Source organism: Lygodium microphyllum, chromosome 18 (genome assembly GCF_053477565.2).
Source record: "Lygodium microphyllum isolate KBCC chromosome 18, Lygodium_microphyllum_v1.1.10, whole genome shotgun sequence".
NCBI lineage: Eukaryota > Viridiplantae > Streptophyta > Polypodiopsida > Schizaeales > Lygodiaceae > Lygodium > Lygodium microphyllum.
The window spans coordinates 117,413,119-117,435,140 of NC_141152.1; the positions used below are offsets into that span (position 1 = coordinate 117,413,119).

The 22,022-nt window shown below is 44.3% G+C and overlaps 1 protein-coding gene across 6 annotated transcripts in view; it reads left to right on the plus strand.

The window, feature by feature from the left end:
- Positions 1-21,265, plus strand: part of LOC148021291 (hydrolase family protein / HAD-superfamily protein) — a 163,880-nt gene extending 142,615 nt beyond the window's left edge. For 5 of the 6 annotated variants that reach the window (XM_087699148.1, XM_087699152.1, XM_087699151.1 and 2 more), the window contains 4 exons: positions 2,259-2,329; positions 20,095-20,299; positions 20,528-20,611; positions 20,693-21,265. In XM_087699148.1, the coding sequence (XP_087555274.1) occupies positions 2,259-2,329; positions 20,095-20,299; positions 20,528-20,611; positions 20,693-20,758 (426 nt within the window). In that variant the 3' untranslated portion in view covers positions 20,759-21,265. The remainder of the gene's footprint in view (positions 1-2,258; positions 2,330-20,094; positions 20,300-20,527; positions 20,612-20,692) is intronic. The other variant, XM_087699150.1, reaches the window with a different exon arrangement.
- The last annotated feature ends 757 nt before the right edge of the window (positions 21,266-22,022 follow it).

The window sequence follows — 22,022 nt, forward strand, 5'->3', positions numbered from 1 at the left end:
GGGAAGAATTCGGGCTTCTTAGAGAGTGGGGAGAAGCTGAATAAAAAGTTGTTTTAAGGCTGAGAAAAGGGGCAGATCTGAAAATCAGCTTGGAAAGAGACCGAAACAACAAAGAAAGGGCTCGAAAACATTGGCACAACGTAGGGAATTGATGGCTGCAAATAAATGTTTTATTTGTGAACAGGAGGGTCACATTGCAAGGGACTGTTCCAATAGGCAGCAAGCTGAAAAATCAAAAAATCAGGGAGATTCTAAAGGAAAGAAGCCCAAAACATCAGTGGGATTGGTACCCAATGTCATTAGTGATCAGCCCAATGCAGGGTTGTCTTTGTATGTAGTACAAACTGATCCATACAGTACGGTAGATATCCGTACGATTTAGTACGAAAAAATAGGCACCTTTTGGGCACTCTCCTTCAAGCCTACAGCTTTCTTTTTTTCTTTCTCATTTTTTTTTCTTCTTTCTTTCTTATTTCTCTCCCCTCAAGTATTCATCTTATATACTCTAATAGCATTGCTATTTAGACTTGAAATATCTGTTCTATTATCTTTAGTCCAAAATAATCAAGTTTTTTTTTTTTCGTACTAATATTCGTAGTGTACCTTTCGTACCTGACAACTATGGCCCAATGATGATACTACTGAGTTGTGCCAAGCATGGGGAAAAATTAGGGATCAGTATGCATTGATTTTCTTTGATAATGGTGCACAAGCCAACTTGATCTCTGTTGACATGGCCGCCCGTCTAGGCATCAGAGAGGATGAGATGGGACCCATGGGGGAAGTTGGAATGGCATGTAAAGGCTATGCAGAGTCCGTCACACCACTCACTGGAAAGCTTTTGTTGTGTATACAAGGATATGTGGACAACGAAGAGTTCTTCATTTCCCCACTTGAGGGTTGTGATGTATTGCTTGGTATGCCATGGTGTTACCATATGCATGTAGTGATTGATTCTCGTGCAAAAAAGATTACTATTCAGCATAAGGGAAAGATACTCAACATCTTCACCAAAGCTCTTTCTCATGGCAAATTTGAAGCATTTCACAATGCTTTAAATTTGATCTCCTTTGGTGGATGACCCTTGTATCTTGATCACTCTTCACTCAAGGGGGGGTTTGTTGGGTTTGACCCATGCCTACGCTCACAGAGGAGTGTCAGTGATCTTTAGTAAGACACTGGGGCATTTTTTACTCTTCGTACAAGAGGTTTTTTCCCCCATATTTATCTATTTTATTTTATGTGCCTTTGCAAGAAACGAGGATGAGAAGGAAAACGGAATTACATAGTTTGGGCACTTATCATGTTTTACACTCTTCGGGTGTGAACACCCTCATACAACCCTAAGGTTTAAGGGTTGTACTTTGTACTTGCACCTTACACTTCAGATTATTGCATTGGTGTCATGCTATTACACTCATCACTGTCAACTGTACTCTTAGTTGAGCTTCGATCCGTCCATCTCACAAATAATCCTTGTCTAAATATGAAAGAGCTTCTCCAAACTATAGCTGTGGTACACCTACATCTTGTTGTTAGAGGTACCAAGCAATGATGCTGCCAATGATCTCCCATTTGTGGAATGGCCTCCTGTCCATGTTGCCTGAGAAAGGTTAGGAAGAGCCCTCTGCTGCTGATCTAATATCTTGTAGAATATGCTCCACTGAAAGTCCTTGTATCCACATATAGGTTCTCTGTCAGGGCATGCTACTGCCTCTGCTGGAAGTATCATAGGTGCCATGTTGTAACTTATCAGCTTGATTATCATTCTTCTTCTTGAAACAGTTCCTGATCAATGCAGCTAAATCATTAAATAAAAGGGTGGTTGCTTTATGAAAGTGTCAAAACGTCTTGATTTCTGAGGTCAATTCTAGCGTGTAACAACCAAATCTGCATCCGCAGCATGGGAAAAACATCTTTGATGGTTTGAGTTTTTTATATTCCTCCTGTTGTAGATATATTTGGATCTCTTAAAAGCATTTCAAGGAAGCTGCATTTCACTATATATATATATATATATATATATTTGAGTTAGCATAATTTGACTGTCCTAAACTGTCCATTACACTGTCTCAAACTATTGACGCCCCTACAAAGATGGTATAAATTCCAGAGATATAGAGCATTCCTTAATAGAATTATGCTTATTTCTCAGCAAGCATTCCGATTTATAAGATATGCAAGTTTCAATATCTAAGGACAGTCTCCTGCACTAGAATGGGAAGATTATTACACTTTTACGTTTTCTGATTGTGAAGCAGGCAGCATTTCCTGTGGAGCGGCTTGGCATGGGTGCATTTCGCATGGCACTTGAAACTATCTACAACAGGCATGTAGCTTGTTTCATCCTATATTATCAATCCCACTGTGAGCGCAAGAGTGAGTTATTTTCACACATTGAAGCTATTTGGCTGTATGCTGAATTAGATCATTAACAACTTTTTTATAGTATGGGCTTACTTTCCCACAGTAAAGATATATGGGTGTATTATTTTCACATATTGAAGTTGCATGGCTGTAAATTCAGAGCTTTAAACATGTTCCATAGAAAAAAATAAAGTACTCAAGGTGTCTTGTAATTTTGTAACTGAGATTTTGTGCGAAACAGTTCAATGCCTTTGAAAGGGACCAATTTTGTAACTCTTGAAACCAAATAAATGTACAATCTACATGCCATCTTGACTAGAGGAACACAAAATAGGAACATGCACTGAAAGGCAGATCCAATTCTGTAGATGCAGTAGGGTTCGTGGTGGCATGTACTTAACGCTGAGGTTCACTTTTCTACATTTGCCTTGGTTTTTCTTAATCATTTGGTGTGCTCATGGAAAATGGTGCTTTCTAAGACCCAATGGCATGTGGCGGAGGACAGACAAGCGGCCAATTCATTGCAAATGGAGATTCTAGCTGTGTCTCGTCTACTTTCTTGGAAGGGAAAGTTGGATCAACCTCCATCCATCATATGTGCGACTTGATAAGCTATTGTGATCAATACTAGGGCCCCATACTTGTACTCCATACAGTAATGCGGACATGACCAGTGTATCAAAGAGCCACATCTTGGTGTGGGGTTCCTAAAATTGTGCCCTGGGATCGTTGTTATCAAGGATCTATTTCAAAGATGGGGGATATGCTTTCCACATCTAAATGTGAATACCAAGGTCTAAATTCATTTGCAATATTGATTGATTTCCTTGGTGAGGGAGTCCATGATATTTTAGATCGAAAAAGTTAAATCGAGGCAAAATCAGCCTTGAACTTGATTTTATTCTCCTGATGCATATGAAGATCGCCACTTGGAATGTTCGATGAATTTGCTCTCATAGCAAGTAGCATGACATGTGGTAGATTTTGCATGAGAATTGATGGAATGTACTGTGTGCTCTTAAGCATAAAAGTCATGGTAAAGCAAGGAAAATTATGGATTGCCGTGGGTTTCACTTGTTTTATGCCAAAGGGTTTGTCAATGCTACTCTAATGTAGTCATGATTGTTCATGAGAAATTTCAGCTAGTCCTTGTAAAGAATTGTGTATGGTGATTGAAATTTTATTAATATGTGGACAGTGAAAAGTTCTTTATTGCTCCACTTGAGGGTTGAGATGTATTGCTTGAAATGTCATAGTATCACTGTCTACATGCGGTGCTTGATTCTCGTGCAAAAGAGATCACTATTGAGCATAAGGAAAAGACACTCACACTTGGTATAAAGTTAAAAGGGAACTCTATCCCTATTATATTTACAGTTGTCATTTCCAAAGTAATAAAAAATCATCTTTCAACGTATTTGGTTTTTACTAATGATAAAGATGATAGTGAGAATATTCGGAATATGTCTAAGTTAGATAAAGATTACATGTCATTTGTGAAAATGTATGTTGATTGCTTCTTTCAGTCACTTCTCGAGCATATATAGCCTAAACGGCTTGAAGATCATGGCATAGATCTTATCCCTGGAAGTAACCCACCTAATAAGCTACCCTACAGAGTCAGTGCAGCCCGATAGCAGGAGATTATGGATCAAGAGAATGAGCTATTAGAAAAAGGATTGATTCATCCCAGCTCATCTCCTTTTTGTTCTTCAGTGCTTTTGGTGCAAAAAAAGGATGGTTCATGGCATATGCGCATTGATTATCATACTCTGAACAAGATCGCAATAAAGAATCACTTTCTAATTCCTCGAATGGATGATGCTATGGATAGATTGCAAGGGGCAACCAATTCAGCCGTATAGATTTGAAAAGTAGGTATCATCAAATACACATTAGACCGGAGAATGCACCGAAGATAACTTTCAGGACATCTTTTGGATTATATGAGTTTCTTGTCATGCCTTTTGGGCTTTCAAATGCTCCTATCACTTTCAATTAGATGGTGGATCACATTTTCAGGCCACATAAAGGATTTGTGGACACTTTCTTTGATGACATGATTATCTACTCAAAGAATGAGACAAGTCATAGAAGACACTTGGACATTGTGTTCAATGAGCTGTATAAGCATAGGTTGGTTATCAATTACAAAAAAAAAAGAATTCTTTTTGCATAAACTCCACTTTTTGGGGCATATTGTATTAGGTGATGGTATTCGCATGGATCTTGCAAAGGTTGAGGCGATACGATTATGGCCACCTTTTAGAAATGTACATGAGATTTGTGAATCATAACTTCTTGGATTTATTAAAAGTATGTATGCGTGTTTGTTAAAATTACATCTTCATTGCATGCTTTATAAAACCAGAATGTGTCGTTTAGATGGATAGTGAAAATTTCAGTATTTGAAATTTTTTTTAAAAAAATGACTTCAGTTCTTATGCTTATGTTGCTTAATCTAAGAAAGTCATTTGTCATTCAGTGTGATGTATGTGGTAACAATATTGGGGATGTTCTTATGTAGGATGGTCGTGTTGTGGCTTATGAGAGCCGAATTCTCCATGGTGTAGAGAAGAATTTGCAAGTCTATGAGAAAGAGCTCTTTGTCGTAATTCATGCATTGTCTACGTAAAAACATTATTTTTTAGGGGCTTATTTTACAATTTAAATAGATCATCAGACTTTGAGGTACTTTCTGAGCAAACAAAGTTGTCAAAGAAACATATAACATGGGCGAATTTTCTCTCTATATTTCATTTTCAAATTGTACATATTGATGGTAAAAAGAATGTGGTGGTTGATGCACTATCACATAAGCCACAAATTTCAACCATCAACATGGTTTATCACATTGAGTTGGATGCCATGAAAGCGCAATATGCTATTGATTCAAACTTTGCGAATGTTTATGATCAACTTTGCAATGGCCAAAGGCATGAGCATTTTACGCTTAGAGATGGATTTTCTATGATGCATAGATAACTGTGTGCCACAAAGTAGTTAGGGCGTAGATTTATCACTGAAATTCATACTCCTTTGTATACAGAACACAGAGATATTGATGCCATAGTCAAGGCAATGGAGCATTTCTTTTATTGGCTAGCTTTGAGAAATGATGCAGAGTAGTTTGTTAGGACATTTGTCATATATCAGAAGGTAAAGTATGATAGGTAAAAGATGCCGAGTTTGTTGCAGCCCTTGCCTATTCTAGATAGGCCTTGGCACAGCATTGCAATGGATTTTATTTTAAGTATCATCGTATGCCATAGTCAATTGTCAGTGATCAAGACCCTCGAATGACCATTTTTTTTTTCAAGTAAAATGTGACTTATTATATTGGTCAAAAGACTAATTACAACGGAGTGCTCATGCTCAACAGACTAGCTGGAGCTGATGCAAAATCACAAATACATCATGTATAAAAGCCTCTCAAGGCGGTCTGGGGGGATGGGGGAAAGAAGCCATAGAGAGAGGTGTATCGTCATTTGGGGCTGCCTGTTTGCATCGTGAAGAACAGGTCCTGGCTACCCCAGGTGCATAGAAAGTGAAAACGGAGCTCATGATGAGCTTAAGAATCTCCCTACATCTGGTTCCACCGGCTGTGGAGGGAGTGGATGATGGAAGTCCAAAGCTCTGCCAAGGTCGCATGTACTGAAAGCCACTTCCCGCCAAAAACCTCCTGACAGCGTGCCTTCCAGATGTGCCACCTTGTAAGACTCCCTACGGCCTCTCATACATTAGAGTGGTCTATTGTGGGATCCAGTACTTGGTGGTTGGATAAAGCCTCCAAGCTGACCACTGCGCAAGACCCAGTCTCAACGATGAAAATCGCGTCCTGTATTCCGGCCTCATACAAAAGGTGACGGCCCTGGCTGACCGCCTACCAGCAGAAAGCTCCCCACAAGATACATCCAAGGCTTGGTGCCACACGACGGAGAATACGGCAGGCTTCTCTCCATACGAGCTATGTTGCCTCGCAAGACTAAAGGCAATGCTTTGGAGTTTCCAAAAGCTGCTGTGGGTAGCATTTACACCCTCCATCCTGCTGCATCTGGGCTAGCTATCTCCCAACCACTAGACCTCCATGTGCCAAAAGCCATTTGAAATACGACACCCTCCTCGGCCTCCAGCTGTCCCACAGGCCGCGCCAGAAAGTCTGACGGAAGGCATTTGTGATGCTATGCTCCGCCCAGTATCTGCTACGCGAAGGCACCCAGTCCATATCCTCCTGCATCACTACGTGTCTACCAATCCTGGCTATGTACTCCAAGAACCTCAGTGGCTTCTTGGCGACCGCAGTGGCCAGCCATAGCCACTCTCCAAGGTCCCACTCCAACTCATCAAGTGGCCTGCTCTCCCATATCCAAAGGTGCCACTCACAGAACTCTTCCCAGAACACATAAGAGTCCAGACACCAGGTCTTCCCCTGGAGACCAATCACACGAATCCCCCTCCAAGGAAGGACAATGATCTCCTCATCCTACTGCTCTCTGTTAAGGACCAAACGCCCCCCATCGTGCACAGTAAAGAAAATCCCATAGGGAGTGCCGCACTCTCTACCTGTCACCTGTAGGGGGATACTTGCTGGTGAGAACCTAGCGGCCCATACCTCGCCCAAGGCTCCACTGGCTCTTGGATCAGGGGACCACTCTTATACAACATACTACACCGCAGATTTTCTGCGTTTACACCGTCTTCTCTCTCTCTCTCTTTCTCTTCTCTCTGTGTTCACTCTCTCTCAGTCTTTGTCCTATGCTTCGGCATCGCTGCACTCTAACACAAGCCACTCCTGAGGGATCATTGCGTCAATCTCCCTTCTCCTGAACTCAGCTCCTCTTGCTGATAGCTTGATGCCTACTGCAACACCTCTTGATCCACCATCTTGTACACCTCCCGCCATGTCCTGATAGTGTGAGTAGGGCTAGCCTCCCATCCAGCCCATTGGATGTGGGCGTTCGCAAATCTGTATCCTGTCCCGATCTCTAACCTTGGGATTCCAGACCATGGGCTAGCAGTCTATCTCGTCCCGGCATCTTAGGGGGCTCTGAATTAGGGCCTTGCGGAGGCCCTGCCACACGCGAAGTAGGCTGCGGAGGAAGGAGGATCTGGGTGGCGTGATCTGGGCCATCGTGAAGATCCATCTCAAGGATGGCCTCCAATCACCACCATGCCTCGGTCTGCACTCCTAGATACCTTCCTGCAGAAGGACCTTCCAGGTCTGCCCTCCTGGTGTGAGCCCACGGACAACTAGGTTGCCCATAAGAGCCAGGCTTTGGTACTCTGGGTCTATGATCCCAAGCCCTCCCTCAGACTGATGTCGGATGATGGTCGCCTGTGCCACCTTGGCCGGAGAATCACTGGAGCTGTCTGAGCCGGCCCAGAGAAAATTCTACACTAGGTGGCAAAGCTAAACTACACAAGACGAGGAGAAGCATCAACATGAGGCAATGTACCAAGCCATCGCTAGGAGGACCTAGTTGACCACCAAGGCTTCGACCCGCTAAGGAAAGGTGGGCAGTACTCTAATAGGTCAGCTTCCGCCTGATAGAGTCGAGAACTAAAAGGAACTACTAGGCAAGAGTGATATTGAGTCCCACCTAGAACCCTAAGGATAGGACAATTTGCCCTCGGCGCACCCATTTGAATTCCAAGTGGACGCCCCACCACTTTGTGCTAGAGTTCAGGTCCATAAGATAACCAACCGACTTTTGCCAGTTGATTTTCACTCCAGCTATAGTGGAAAACACCTCCAGAACTAGTCTCACTTTCTCCATCATCAACTCATCATCTTCTATATAAAGGACAGTATCATTTGCATACTCTAAATCTAACAGCTTCGTCTCTTCACTCACCGAAAGTCAAAGGCCACATAGCCCGCTCACATGTGACCAGAGGAAGTAGGACATCGCCTTTGCAAAGAGTAAGAACAGATACGGGGCAAGCGGGCAGCGCCGTCGGATCAATCTCTCCAATCGAAACTCCTCCCCCCTCTTGCCGCCTATGAGAACCCTGCTGGTAGCCGATTTGTAAAGTGCAAAAACCCCATGGATCCATGCCTGGGGGAAGCCCAACCTCACCATGGTGCCCTCTAAGAAGTCCCGGTCAACCCTGTCATAGGCTTTCTCGAAGTCCAGGAGAAGTACAGCCAATCCCTGACCACTGTGTGAAGGGGAGAGTGTGCGCAATGAAGTGCGAGACAGAGGCGTGAGGAGTAGAGTTGAGAGTTCGAGATAGTGAACGCAAAGATAGGTGTACTGTTTGTGATGGTACACAAAGAATAAAAAGAATGTATTTATATGTTAGGGTACATTAAGGGTGTGTTCACACCCGTAAGTCTATTTACATGGAGACGAAGGGACTTTACACCCAACAACCTCCCACTTAAAGGCCCGAAGAGGTACCTTTAAGCTAACCAACTCCCACTAAACGAATGCCATGCTCGTGCTGAGCCTTTGCAAGAGACTTAGTGAGAACATTTGCAGGGTTATCTTGGGTTTTGATCTTAGTCAGTGTGACAAGACCATCATCCAAGACCTGTCGAATAAAGTGATACCGAATATCTATGTGTTTGGTAATACACCAGAAATTCAATGCTGCAATTTATGACAGCAAAAATGAGCTGAATATTCAGCTGATTTCAGCTCAATTTTTCAGCAAATAATAGCAAGATTCAGTCCAAGTACATGTACAGCAGTAGAATGAATGACTTTCAGCAGTATGACTGCAATTTCAGCATATAATAAAGGCATGCATCACTGCTAGATAACTCCCACTTCAGCAATATCACCATAAATACATCTGCACCAATCCCAGATATGCAAATGATCACTAAGACTGCTGCAACATGAATAATCAGCAATGCATCAACTCAATGGGAGCTGGCCAACATGTGTACTGCATACATATGTGCTCGTATCAACTTGTGATACCCCAAAACACCAAGAATTCTATGCAATTTCTCCAAAATCGCACAAGCGGGAGATAAAAATGCTCAAATCACTCTGCTTATAACCACAAGATTGCTTCAACAAAATTCCCAAAGTGCATTTCACGCATTAACTTTGCCAAAATCCACAGATTTCAGCAAAAGCCTTGAAATTTCACTGACCAATCTGCCCCGATTGCATTAATACATGTTCCCGAAAGCATAAAATGGGCAAAATTAGTAAAATTTCACAAAATTTTGCAAAAGCTCCAAATTTCTCGAGTCCAAATGTGCACCAATGTCAGTCAATCTGACGCAAATGCCTCAATTTTGCATGAGCAGCACTCAATCTGAAAAGCCCCAAATTTCTGGGCATAAATATGCACAAATCTAAATTTTGTGCTTATGCGCGCGAACCCCCGTCAAGCCAAGGGAAAATTCAAGGAGACTTTTGGAGGGAAAAAAAACGAATTTTTGTGACTAGAAAAAAAAGAGGAGTGACCAGGTTCGTTGACCTGCCCATCAGACGACGTCAGTTCGCCGTCCAGCTCCACGTGCCCAACGTGCGACCCGTCAGTCGCGTTCGTGGATACCTGCCTGTCGCCCGTCTGTCGACTGTGCCTGTCGCCTGTGACCTGTCCAATCGCCTATCAATTCAATCTCGTCGATTGCGTGTTCTATCCCGCGCTGGTTGTCAGCTGCTCGCTCGACCTGGAGCACCACAGTGCCCATCTCCCTGGTCTTCGTCGCGTGCAGTTTCTGTGCGTTGGTCAGTTATACCTGGCACCCATCAGTCAACAGTACCATCGACTGTCTGCCTACTCTTGTTGGTCCACGCTGGTCACGTTGGACCTTCCTCTAACCTCGAGAAGCGTGCACTCTGTGCTCTGATACCAATTTGAAGGGGAGAGAGTGCGCAATGAAGTGCGAGATAGAGGCATGAGGAGCAAAGTTAAGAGTTCGAGACAGTGAACGCAAAGATAGGTGTACCGTTTGTGATGATACACAAAGAATAAAAAGAATGTATTTATATGTTAGGGTACATTAAGGGTGTGTTCACACCCATAAGTCTATTTACACGGAGACGAAGGGACTTTACACCCAACACTGTGCTGGGCCCACTCAGTTGCCTCAAAGAAGGTGAAGACATTGTGTAGGATGCTTCTATCCTGGACAAAACATGTATTTGTGTCATGAATGATGTCTGGAAGCACAGGGCGGAGTCGCCTACCAATCATCTTGGCCGGTGCCTTACAGGCCACTGACAACAGGGTGATCGATCTCCACTGGGATAGCTCCAACACATCTTCCCCTTTGGGGAGGAGACTTATAAGACCTACCAATAGACTCCTTGGCATCCGTCCTGAGGAGCTGAAGATCTCTTGAAAGGCCAACAGTAGGAGGTCCTTCACCACCTCCTAGTAGGTAGTGAAGAAGGCCTTAGAAATGCCATTCTTCCGGGCATTTTTGCCCGTCCTGTGCATGAAAAGCCTCCTCTAATTCCTTTCTGTGAAGGAGTCTAGGAGGGAGCATTACATCTCCTCTAATTCCTTTCTGTGAAGGAGTCTAGGAGGAAGCACAGGGCGGAGTCGCCTACCAATCATCTTGGTCAATGCCTTATAGGCCACTAACAACAGGGTGATCGATCTCCACTGGGATAGCTCCAACGTATCTTCCCCTTTGGGGAGGAGACTTATAAGACCTACCAATAGACTCCTTGGCATCCATCCTGAGGAGCTGAAGGTCTCTTGAAAGGCCAACAGTAGGAGGTCCTTCACCACCTCCTAGTAGGTAGTGAAGAAGGCCTTAGAAATGCCATCCTTCTGGGCATTTCTGCCCGTCTTGTGCATGAAAAGCCTCCTCTAATTCCTTTCTGTGAAGGAGTCTAGGAGGGAGCGTTACATCTCCTCTATGAGGAGGGACGGAATGTGTTCCGAGACCTACTGTCTACAGTGCTATCCTCTGGCTGAGATTGCCTCCTGCTGAAAAAGGTGTCAGTAGTAGTCAGTAGCAATCTCCATGATCTCATTTGGGCTAGAGTGAATCCTCCCATACTGATCATAGAGGCTGCGAATCTGATCTCCTGAGGTGCAAGGCTGATGCACTTGAAAAAACTCCCTGCACGTCGTGTCCCCCTTCCACGCCCAAAAGGCTGTTGAAGTACGGAAGGAAAACTCCGAGCACCTGTCCACAAGACCGGCGAGGGCTGCCCGTGTATGTACCTCCTGTGCGTGGAGAGTGGGATCCCCTGGTGCCTCCTGGAGTAGTCTCTGTGTGGCTGCTAGGTCTTGCCGGAGTGCTCTCTCCTCCTTTCAACTATGCTGCCTGACCTATAGGGCTGCCTCCTGGCAAATGCTGCTCGACTTGGCTAGAACCTTTGCAACCTCCTCTACGATCTGGTCTCTCCTGTCCCACTCCCTAGTCCAAAGCTGCTCAATCTACCTCCTCCCTCCTGTAGATCGAGTCTCAGGGATCTGACAAGATCGTGTGTCAAGGGTTCAAACTAGAGCATCAAGGGTAAGGAGAACTGGGCAGTGATCAAACAAGGTGCCAGCCAATTGCCCTACCTGGCCTCCGTGAGAGCTCCCCACTCTCCCACATAGAACGTGTCCAGCCGCTCTAGAAGAGCTCCGCCTAGCCGCCTGTATCCCCAAACAAAGTCCAGCAACCTCTCCCTCCTGTGGAAAGCTAGGTCTCGCTAAGCATCCGGTGCTCCTATTGCAAGGAGGAAGACCTCCCATGCCTCCTGCTTCTCCCCTACCATACCCTGGTAATCTTTGCCTCTGCCCTATGGTCCTCTAAGGCCTCCATGTTGTTGAAGTCTCCTCCAACAATCTAGGATCCACCTCTAGGAGTACTCCATAGGCGGCGAGGCTCGGGCCAATAGAGGTGCATACGCCTTTACTCTTGCCGTGGGCACTGATGGAGTACTCCCAGTAGGTGTGGGATCTCAGGTGAGGTAGCTTGTGATGCCTCTGTGGGTGGTGGAGATGGAGGTCTGTGATCCTACCGAGTGAGACGAGTTGGGGAGGGCTACGAGGTGCTCTGACGGGGGTCTTCGCTCGCCCTCTTGCTCTCTGCTGCCGTGGTTGTGACTAAGGGGATGACTGAGGCCCCCCCTACCATCTCCCTCTCTGTCGTCGTTCCTGGACCCGTGTAAAGCCATCAGCGTCCACCTATGGGCTTGTCGGCGGAGCCGCCTTGGCACAATCCACTTGGGTAGGAAAATTAACCATGTATGCCACTTCAAATTACCAAAGGATAGAATTTGAGTTGGTAAATTTCTGCTTTTTTACCCGTATGGTGGCTAGTTCATGTACAAACAGCAGAGACTTATTTTTGGTTGAGGAAGAATAGCATGGTGTTTGCTGGTTCAGCTTGTGCTTTTGCATTTCAGGAGCATTTACTCTCGTGTTCGTGATAAATTGGCTGCAAATTCTTCCAGTTCAGACATCAAGAGTTTGATGGAAATCAAAGGGTTTGATGGTTATGGCTTTGACCTTTGGAAAGACCATATGCGGGGCATTTTGGTCCTAAAGGATTGTGAGGATGCTTTGCAGGAAGATAAACCTGTACTAATGTCTGATGCAGATTGGGCCAAAGTCAACAAAAAGGCTATGGGTTACATTAGGATGGGTGTCACTGATGACATCTTGATAGACATTATACAGGTTATGCAATATGGGAGAAGCTGAAAACTACCTATGAGATCACCACACCTATTAATCAGGTGCATTTAATGCGATTGGATGAGTCAAAGCCTGCAGCTGAGCACTTGAGTGCATTTACAGGCATTTTAAATCAGCTCAAGGATGCAAATTTGGACTTTGATGATAAGTTGAGGGCAATCTTTTTTATCATGCCACTGCCTGATTCTTGGGAAACCTTGGTGGTTTCTCTCAGCAATAAACCCAATCTCTCGTATGATGGGGTGAGGGGCTCAATCTTGAATGAAGAAATTAGACGTATGCCTAGTGGAGAAGGTAGCAACTCAGCTTATAATGTAAGAGGCAGGGCTGAAAAGAAAAATGCAAATGCAGAACAGAGAAACATGAGCAAGAGCAAAGAAAAGGAAAAGAGTGACATTACTTGCTATCATTGTGGTTGGAAGGGCCACAAGAAACCTGATTGCAAGTATTACAAGAAGAAACAAGAGAGAAAGAAAAATGCAAGAGATAAAAAGGAGAATAAGATAGATGGATTTGAGGCAGTCAAAGGCAAGGAAAAGACCAATGTGGCCTCTAGTGTGGTCATAGAGGAGCTTTCAGATACAGAGGCTGACGTATTATGTGCAGTTGATTATGATGCCTTTGTATGCCACATGCAGGATATGCAAATTACCAAGGCTAATGTGATTGATGCACTTTTGTCAGTGGATGATGGTGTCACTCAAACTTGGATTGTAGACTCTGGTGCCTCTTTTCATGTAACTCCTTGCTTGGAGTGTTTTGCTATGTTCAATACAGGCAGTTATGGAAAGGTGTATCTTGGAAATAACCATGCTTGCAGCATTGATGGGATTGGCACTACACACTTGTCTTTAGACAATGGGCAAGAGCTTGTGTTGAAAGATGTCAAATATGTGGCTGGCATTAAAAACAGTTTACTATGTGTTGGTCAGCTTGACTTGCATGGTTATACTACACTGTTTGGTGGTGGTTTGTGGAAAGTGAAAAAGGGTTCCATGCTGATTGCAAAAGGAACCAAGAAGGGCACTTTGTATTGTTTGCACTGTAAAGCCTTGAATGGCAAGTTTCTTGCAGTTGCTGAAATTTGCAGTCACTTGGAGTTATGGCATAAGAGACTAGGCCATACGAGCCAGAAAGGACTTGATGTCCTTACCTCTCTAAAGAGGGTTGATGGAAAAGGCTCTAAACTTGACTTTTGTAATGAGTGTCAGTTTGGAAAGCAAATAAGAAATTCATTTTACTCTGGTGTCTCTCGTAAGTCCAATGTCTTGGACTTAGTGCATTTTGATGTATGTAGTATGCCCGTGAAATCATTGGGTGGTGCTGCATATTTTATCTCCTTTATAGATGATTGTTCCAAAAAGATTTGGGTTTACCTGTTGAAAAATAAAAGTGAAGTGTGTTGTTTTTAAAACTTTTCATGCATTTGTGACCACTTAGACAGGTAGAAAGCTGAAATGCTTGAGAACTGATAATGGGGGTGAGTTCACATCAACTGAATTCAAGTCCTTTTGTGACTTGCATGGAATTAAGAGGGAGCTTATAGCTCCTTACAGCCCTTCTCCAAATGGGATGGTTGAAAGATATAATAGGACTTTATGTGAAAGAGTGCGGTGGATGCTGTCCATTGCTAATCTCCCTCATGAATTTTGGGGAGAGGCACTCAAAACCGCGGTTCACATTTGCAACCACTCTCCAAACAGATCCTTACATAATGGCATTCCTGAGGAGGTTTGGTCTAGCAAATCGGCCTCATATGACCATTTACGCATATTTGACTGTGATACTTCCGTGCATGTTAGAGATGAGCTAAGGAACAAACTTGACCCAAAATCCACCGAAGGCATTTTCATTGGCTATGATGATGAGGGTAAATTTGGCTATAGAGTGTGGTTACCTCAGTCCAAGAAAATTATTCGTAGCCGTAATGTTGTGTTTAATGAGGCAAAATTGTTGAAAGGTAATTTAGCCTCTAATGAAGATATGAAAAATGTGAAATTTCAGAGTTTGCAGCCACCTATTACTTCAGAAAATGAGCCTCATGGTGTTGTACCACAGGTTGAAACTGATGATCAGCTGATTATTTTTGAGCCAGATGATGATGGACAGCAAATAGAAGCACAAGGAGGTCATGGACAGCAAGATAGGCTTGCTGATTATGAAAATGCAGGTGCTGGTAATGAAAATGAAGGTGTTGTACAGCATGAACAGCATGCTGAAAATGGCTTACAGCAACCAATAAATGCTGAAAATAATATACCTCCAAATGTAGACCCAATTCCTGAAAATGTTGATCATTGGGTACGCAGGTCTACACGCGTAAGAAGGCAACCACATAGGTTTGACCCCTCCTTGCATTATGTGATGCTTACAGATGAGGGTGAGTCTCTTACATACAAAGAGACCAAGTCATGTGAGTTCAACAGTAAGTGGGAGCTAGCTATGCAGGAAGAGATTAAATCTCTATATGCAAATGATACTTGGGATCTTGTGTCATTGCCCAAGGGAAGGAAGCCACTTCCAAAAAAATTGGTGTACAAAGTAAAGACAGTTGATGGGAAACCCAAGTACAAGGCAAAACTAGTTGCCAAAGGATATGCACAAAAGAAGGGATTGACTTCCAAGAGGTCTTCTCACCTGTTGTGAAGATAACCACTCTACATGTGCTTTTTGCTCTCACTGTTGTATTGGACTTAGAGCTGTATCAAATGGATGTAAAAACAGCTTTCTTGCATGGTGACATTGATGAGGAAATCTAAGGGCTTTGTAGTTCCTGGAAAAGAGCAGATGGTGTGTAAGCTAAAACGCAGCCTGTATGGGCTGAAGCAAGCACCACGGCAGTGGTACAAAAAGTTTGACACTTTTATGCTATCTCATGGGTTTACACGCAGCCATGCAGATCATTGCTTGTACATGAAAAAGGATACAGATGGCAGTCCCATCATACTTGTTTTATATGTGGATGATATGTTGCTAGCTAGGAAAAGGAAGACTAGCTTGGATGCTCTCAAAAAGCAGCTGAAATCAGTTTTCTCCATGAAAGATTTGGGGAATGCAGAGCATATTTTGGGCATGAGGATTCGCAGAGATAGAATGCAAAAATTGTTGTTTTTATCTCACGAAAAGTACATTGAAAAGATACCGGACAGATTTAACATGGCTGAAGCTAAGCCTTTTGGGGTACCCTTACCTCCTTACCTAGAGCTTACTAAAGCCAACAGCCCAATAGATGACATGGAAGCAAATGCTATGTAGGGAGTCGCTTATGCGTCAGCTTGTGGCTCTCTTACGTATTGCTATGATTGCTACTCGTCCCCAGACAATTGCTTGTGCAGTGGGAGTTGTTAGTAGGTTTATGTCAAATCCTGGAAAAACACATTGGGAGGCTATCAAGTGTATTCTTCGATACTTGAAGGGTACACAAAGAAAGTGTATTTGCTATGGGCAGGGCGCACTTAGTTTGCAGGGTTATTGTGATGCAGACATGGCGGGTGACTTGGACACTCGTAGGTCCACCAACAGGTATGTCTTCACAGTTGGCTGGTGGGGCTATTTCTTGGTGTTCCACGCTACAGAACATTGTTGCACTCAGTACCACTGAAGTTGAATACATATCAGCTATTGAAGCTTCTAAGGAAGCTATATGGTTGAGCAAACTTGCGGAGGATCTCGGCATGTCTATGGGTACTGCAGTTTTGGGATGCGATAGCTAGAGTGCTGTGTATTTGGCTAAGAATGCCATGTATCATTCACGCACAAAGTATATAGATGTGCAATATCACTTCATCAGACAGATTCTGGAAGATGGTCAAATCACATTGACCAAGATCAAAACACAGGACAACCCTGCAGATGTTCTCACTAAAAGTCTAAGCAAAGCTCAGTATGAGCATTGCATCCAACTAGTGGGACTTGATTAGAGGTTTACTTCAGCTGCGACCATGTAGCTACATACTGCGCCGAATGGAAAGTAAACCCTGTAGAAGAAGGGTGTAGCCAAGACCATAGATCTTGCTTAAGTACAACAAGAGCAAACGCATTCCACACCTAACTTTCCGGAGCGTCCATCACCAAATGCCCTGAAGTGGACTGTGAAGAATCAACACACATATTAAAATCCCCCATCAAAAAACCCCGTCTGCTAAGTGACAAGGAGGTCTTCAAGGTGTTCCAAAGATCCCGGTGGGATAAAGGGTCATTCGGAGCATATAGGCCTAGCAACCATAAGATCTCTCCTTCAAATAAAACTTCCGCTACCACAAAGCGGCCATGTACATCATTTTTAATAAGAACCGGCTGATATTTCTCATGTACAATCATAAGCACACCAAAATAATGGCCGGTGTGTGTCCCTGCATAAAACAAGCGAAACCCATGGCAATCCACAACTTTTCCTGCTTCACCGTGACTCTTGTGCTCTACCGCACACAAGACATCCAACTGATTCTCATGCAATACAGTCCACATGGCATGTTGCTTATGGCGAGAACAAATGTCTCGCACATTCCACGTGGCTATCTTCATGTGTTTTCAAAAAAGAAAATCAGGAACGAGGCACCGCTTGCCTCGATTTAACCTTTTCTGCTAGAATATCAAGGACAACCTTGTCCAAAAAATCAGCTAACACAGCAAAAGAGTTCTGACGGCCAGCTTTAGAGGTAGACAGAATATCCACTGTCTTGGGGATGGAACGGGGATAGCAACGATCCCATGGTGTAATCACATTTCCTCGAGTATCAAAAGCCAACTTAGCAGGTGGGCCCTTTGGACCGTTTGTATATACTTTCCTAGTAGACTGATTACGGGGAGCAGAAGGAACCATAGTACGCGCAGCATGCTCTGAAGACAACATTTCTGTCCTGCGCATATACGTGCGCATGGAATCTTGTAAACATTAGGCCCAGAAGCTGCCAGGCCAGCATCAACCTTTTTACCTTTTTTTGGACGTGCCTCTACCCAGTCATTGCCACGGGAATCCAAACCCAAAACAGGTTGTTTACCTTTATCCAGAACTTTAGGTGGCTGGGTTGCATCCTGTGACGGAGCATCAAGCACCATGTCTTCCATAGGCAGCACAACATGCTCATCATCTAAAGACGGTTGCTTCTCTGGGCATTCGGCCATAAAATACCCCAATTTTCCACACGAAAAGCAGTGTCCTACAAAGTTGCCCCTCTTCAAACGAAAGTGCAAAGGATGCATGCCAGAGCAATTAATACGAAGCCATGCAGGCCTTTTCCTAGCAGTATCCCATAACATACACAAACGGTTACGATTCATGGCCCTTAGGCTCGGGGGGACCAGAACAGTTCCCACAACGGCCATGGCATCCTTTAACAAAGGCCAATATACAGCTGGGCAATTTTCCACTTCAACCCACACCGGGCATTCACGTTGAAGCAAGCGCTGAAAGTCTGCCATAGGGCGCCATGGCACAACATGGACCAAACGGCGTTCAAAGAACAATGGCAGCTTAGACAGGAGATCAGCCTGATGCTTCTCCGATTTCAACAGCACCTCATAGAAGCCTCGGGGCCCAACAAAAATCTCCTCAACACACTCCCCCTGTAGTAAATGGTGCAGCCACAGGCGAATATGGGAAAGCACTAGAATCCTGCCAATGAAGAAGAGTATAACAGCACGGTCATAAAACACCGAAAAAGAGCGCAAGACATTTTTCGGGTCCACCGTGGCTTCCAGAACATCTTCAGCTCCAGAGTCAGAAAAAGCTTCGTGATTATGTTGGACATAATCGCCAAGCAGAGTGTTGGCAAACTCCAGCAAATGCTCCCGGTCAATATCCTGAGAATCCACAGTATCAGAGGCAACCTGAGCATAAGAACGTTCCTAATAACCCATTGTCTCTTCTGAAGTATGCTTGGAGCGTTTGCCCACAGGTTGAAAGTCAGGACCAGGAGGCATCTCCTCTGTGCAAGGAACCATATCCTCTGGTTCCTCTGTATCAGAATCCGGACCAAGGGCTGCCACCGTTTGGTCGATAAAAGCCATATCCAGACCAGCCATGCTTCTCGCCTGTCTCTCTCTCTCGCTCGCTCTCTCTCTCTCTCTCTTTCTGTACAGATCCGTGGGCAGGCGAGTCAAGACGCTGCCTCTCTGACCACCGTCGGACTTAGGGTTTACAGCAGCTGGGCGTCTTTTTTTTTTTTTCCGTAAAAGGTAATTGTATTAATTACGGAAAAAAGGTACAAGATTACATGATTACATGATTACAAGAGACACGAGGGCCCTAGGCCAACGTGTGGGAAATCCCCGTACTAATGCACTAAAAAGGTTACCATGATTGGAGCAGCTGGGCGTCTCTCTCTCTCTCTCTCTCTCTCTCTCTCTCTCTCTCTCCGCAGATTCCGCAGACCTGCAAAACCAGGTGACTGCAGGGCTGCAGCCACAGGACAGCAACAGGGCGCCTGTGCAGAACAGAACGGACGCGAGCAGGTGAACCCCAGACCAACAGGGCGGGCGAAAGCAGTGGGCGTCCGCAGCGCGACTCAGCAGGCGATTGGCTGACGTCGTGACGTGATGTCCCGTCAGTAGGCGCAGCAGGTGAGACGTCCAGGTGAAGGTGATTGTCTCTCGCACGAAACAGGGCGCCCATGGACGGAGGGTCACGACCAGCAAGCACCAGGGGTGGACAGGGTATGTACAGGTAGGCAGGAGCGGGGAGCAGTGAAACGCGGGGGCAGAACGGATCCAGCACAAGTCTGCGGGGCGAAGTCAGGCAGGGTGCAGGGCAGGAAAACACGTCCGCGCGTCAGAAGGAAGCTGAACCGCCATCGCTCGCTCCACGTTTGCCATTCTCTCTCTCTCTCTCTCTCTCTCTCTCTCCCACCCCCCCCTACAATGCTCCCACCCTAAAGAAAACACAATGCCTACCACTAAAGCCTTTACAGTGCATAGGGACCAAAAACATACCTCAAGATTTTAGGTACAATTTCAATTTGAGGTGTCATTGGCATGAAATAAAAACTGATTATGGTATTTTAAAGAGTATGTACAAGTTTGACCGCACAATCTTTGCTGTTAGATTTCTGCTCCTTTTCCAACTATGAAGGTGTTTTGTTGTTCAACGGTTGATATCGATTAAAAATACAGGATTGGAGAGCACTGTTTAGCATATACATCCTTTGGAAAACCAAAAGTGGCTGTTTTTAGAGCAGCAGAACTGCAGTTGCAGAGAATTGCGGCAGCAATGGACACAGACCATGAATCGCAGCCCCCTCTCTCCGATTTTGTGGAGTTTGAAACTATTTACATGATAGGGGATAATCCAGCTACAGATATTCAAGGAGCTAGACAGGTTTGCACTAATATTGTGATTGATCACTGCCACTCATTGTGCTTTTTGTTCTTGACATTGCATATAAGTGGTAAAACCTTTTAATCAGGAGCTAATCACAATTAGACTCAGACTAAAAGGTTTATCAGCACATTTTCTTTTTGAAATTACTGCGAATGTGTAATACTCAACTGAGCAATTCTCATTTCTTTACTGCCCAGCTTACTAGTTTGCTTATTGACTTGATAGGCTGGTAAACCCTGGTTTAGCATTCTCACAAGAACAGGTTGCTTCAAAGATAAGGGCAATCATAAAGAACACCCAGCAGATCTGGTATTTTTAAATAATCTTATCTAATCTTTGGGATCAGTGATTTTTGCAAAATGGATGACATTTTCTGATTCTTGTATGTAGGTTGTGGATAGTGTTCAAGATGCGGTACAGTATATCATGACAAAACACAGCCTGGAGGTGTACTAAGGAAAGCTTCATTCACATTCTACTTCACCCACATTGTGTGGGTAAGAAGTGAAGTTCGTGCTTCATTCTTTTAAGTACTATTACCCAGAAAAGAATGTCTTTAAACAAGGCATTTATTCTTCGTGAAATTGCTGAAACAACACCAATTCTTTGAGGGGATCTCTCAAAAAAATTATGAACCAACTTTATTGGCATTAAGGATCCCAAAGTCGTGACTCAGTAGAAACTTCACTGTTGATTAATTATATCACAAGCTCAATAGACACACTGCGTAAGAGAAAATAAAAATATAAGAAAATGGTCGTTATAGGAAAACCTCTTCTTATTTTATGTAAAGTCATGGGGGAATCAAGTACAGAGGATGGAATTATTGGTGTATTGCTAGTATGGTAGCTAGAAATGATAGGGCTTGGCTAAGTTGACTTCGCTTTTGAACTGGCAAATGCCACACTAATGTACGCAATAATTACTTCTTAATTAATATATCATTTTGCATCTAAAGTTACATTGCAGACCTGTAGAGCTGTTCTTAATATTCCAAACTGGTCAAGAGCTCCATATACTGGTCATTGACATGCCTCTATCCTCAATTGTATGCTAATCAGAAGCTAAGCTTAACTAAGAACCGGTGCATTCATCATTTCTCCAGTTCTAAAGTCTCCTTGAACGCTTCAACACGCCACCAGGGGCATGTGGTGGTGGTGGTGGTGGGGGGGGGGGGGGGGGGGGTGTGTGCATAAGACACGGCTTGTAATGCTTCGCTTAAAATTTTCCTTTTCCTTTGCATTTCCAAGTTCATACATATTCAGATTCCATCTTTTGCAGTTAGTAAATATTATATCATCAGAACAAGCTTACCTAGTGAGAGTTGCTCGCCTTTGAAAACATTTCTGAGATGGATAGAGTATTGCAAACATCCCGATATAGCAAAAGCCGTTTGTGAAGCAAATAATACGGGCAAGTGCATCAGTCAAGTCTTCAACGATCAACTGCCAACTGAACTCAATTGATCATGACATATGTTAACAATCAACACTACTACCCGCGCCAACACAGCCTTGCCCGCACGCATGTCGATAGTCTGCACTTTGCCATCATAGCCTAGCCTGCCCTGCCACCACCGCAGCCCTGTCCCCGCCCTGCCACTTCCCTGTGCACCTCAGTGCCACGTCGTCCGCCACTACAACCTCCACCTCACCCTCGGCCACCCCAGCCCGAGACCTGGATCATGCGAGTAGTGCCCTTGGGAAAGGGGTGCTTCATA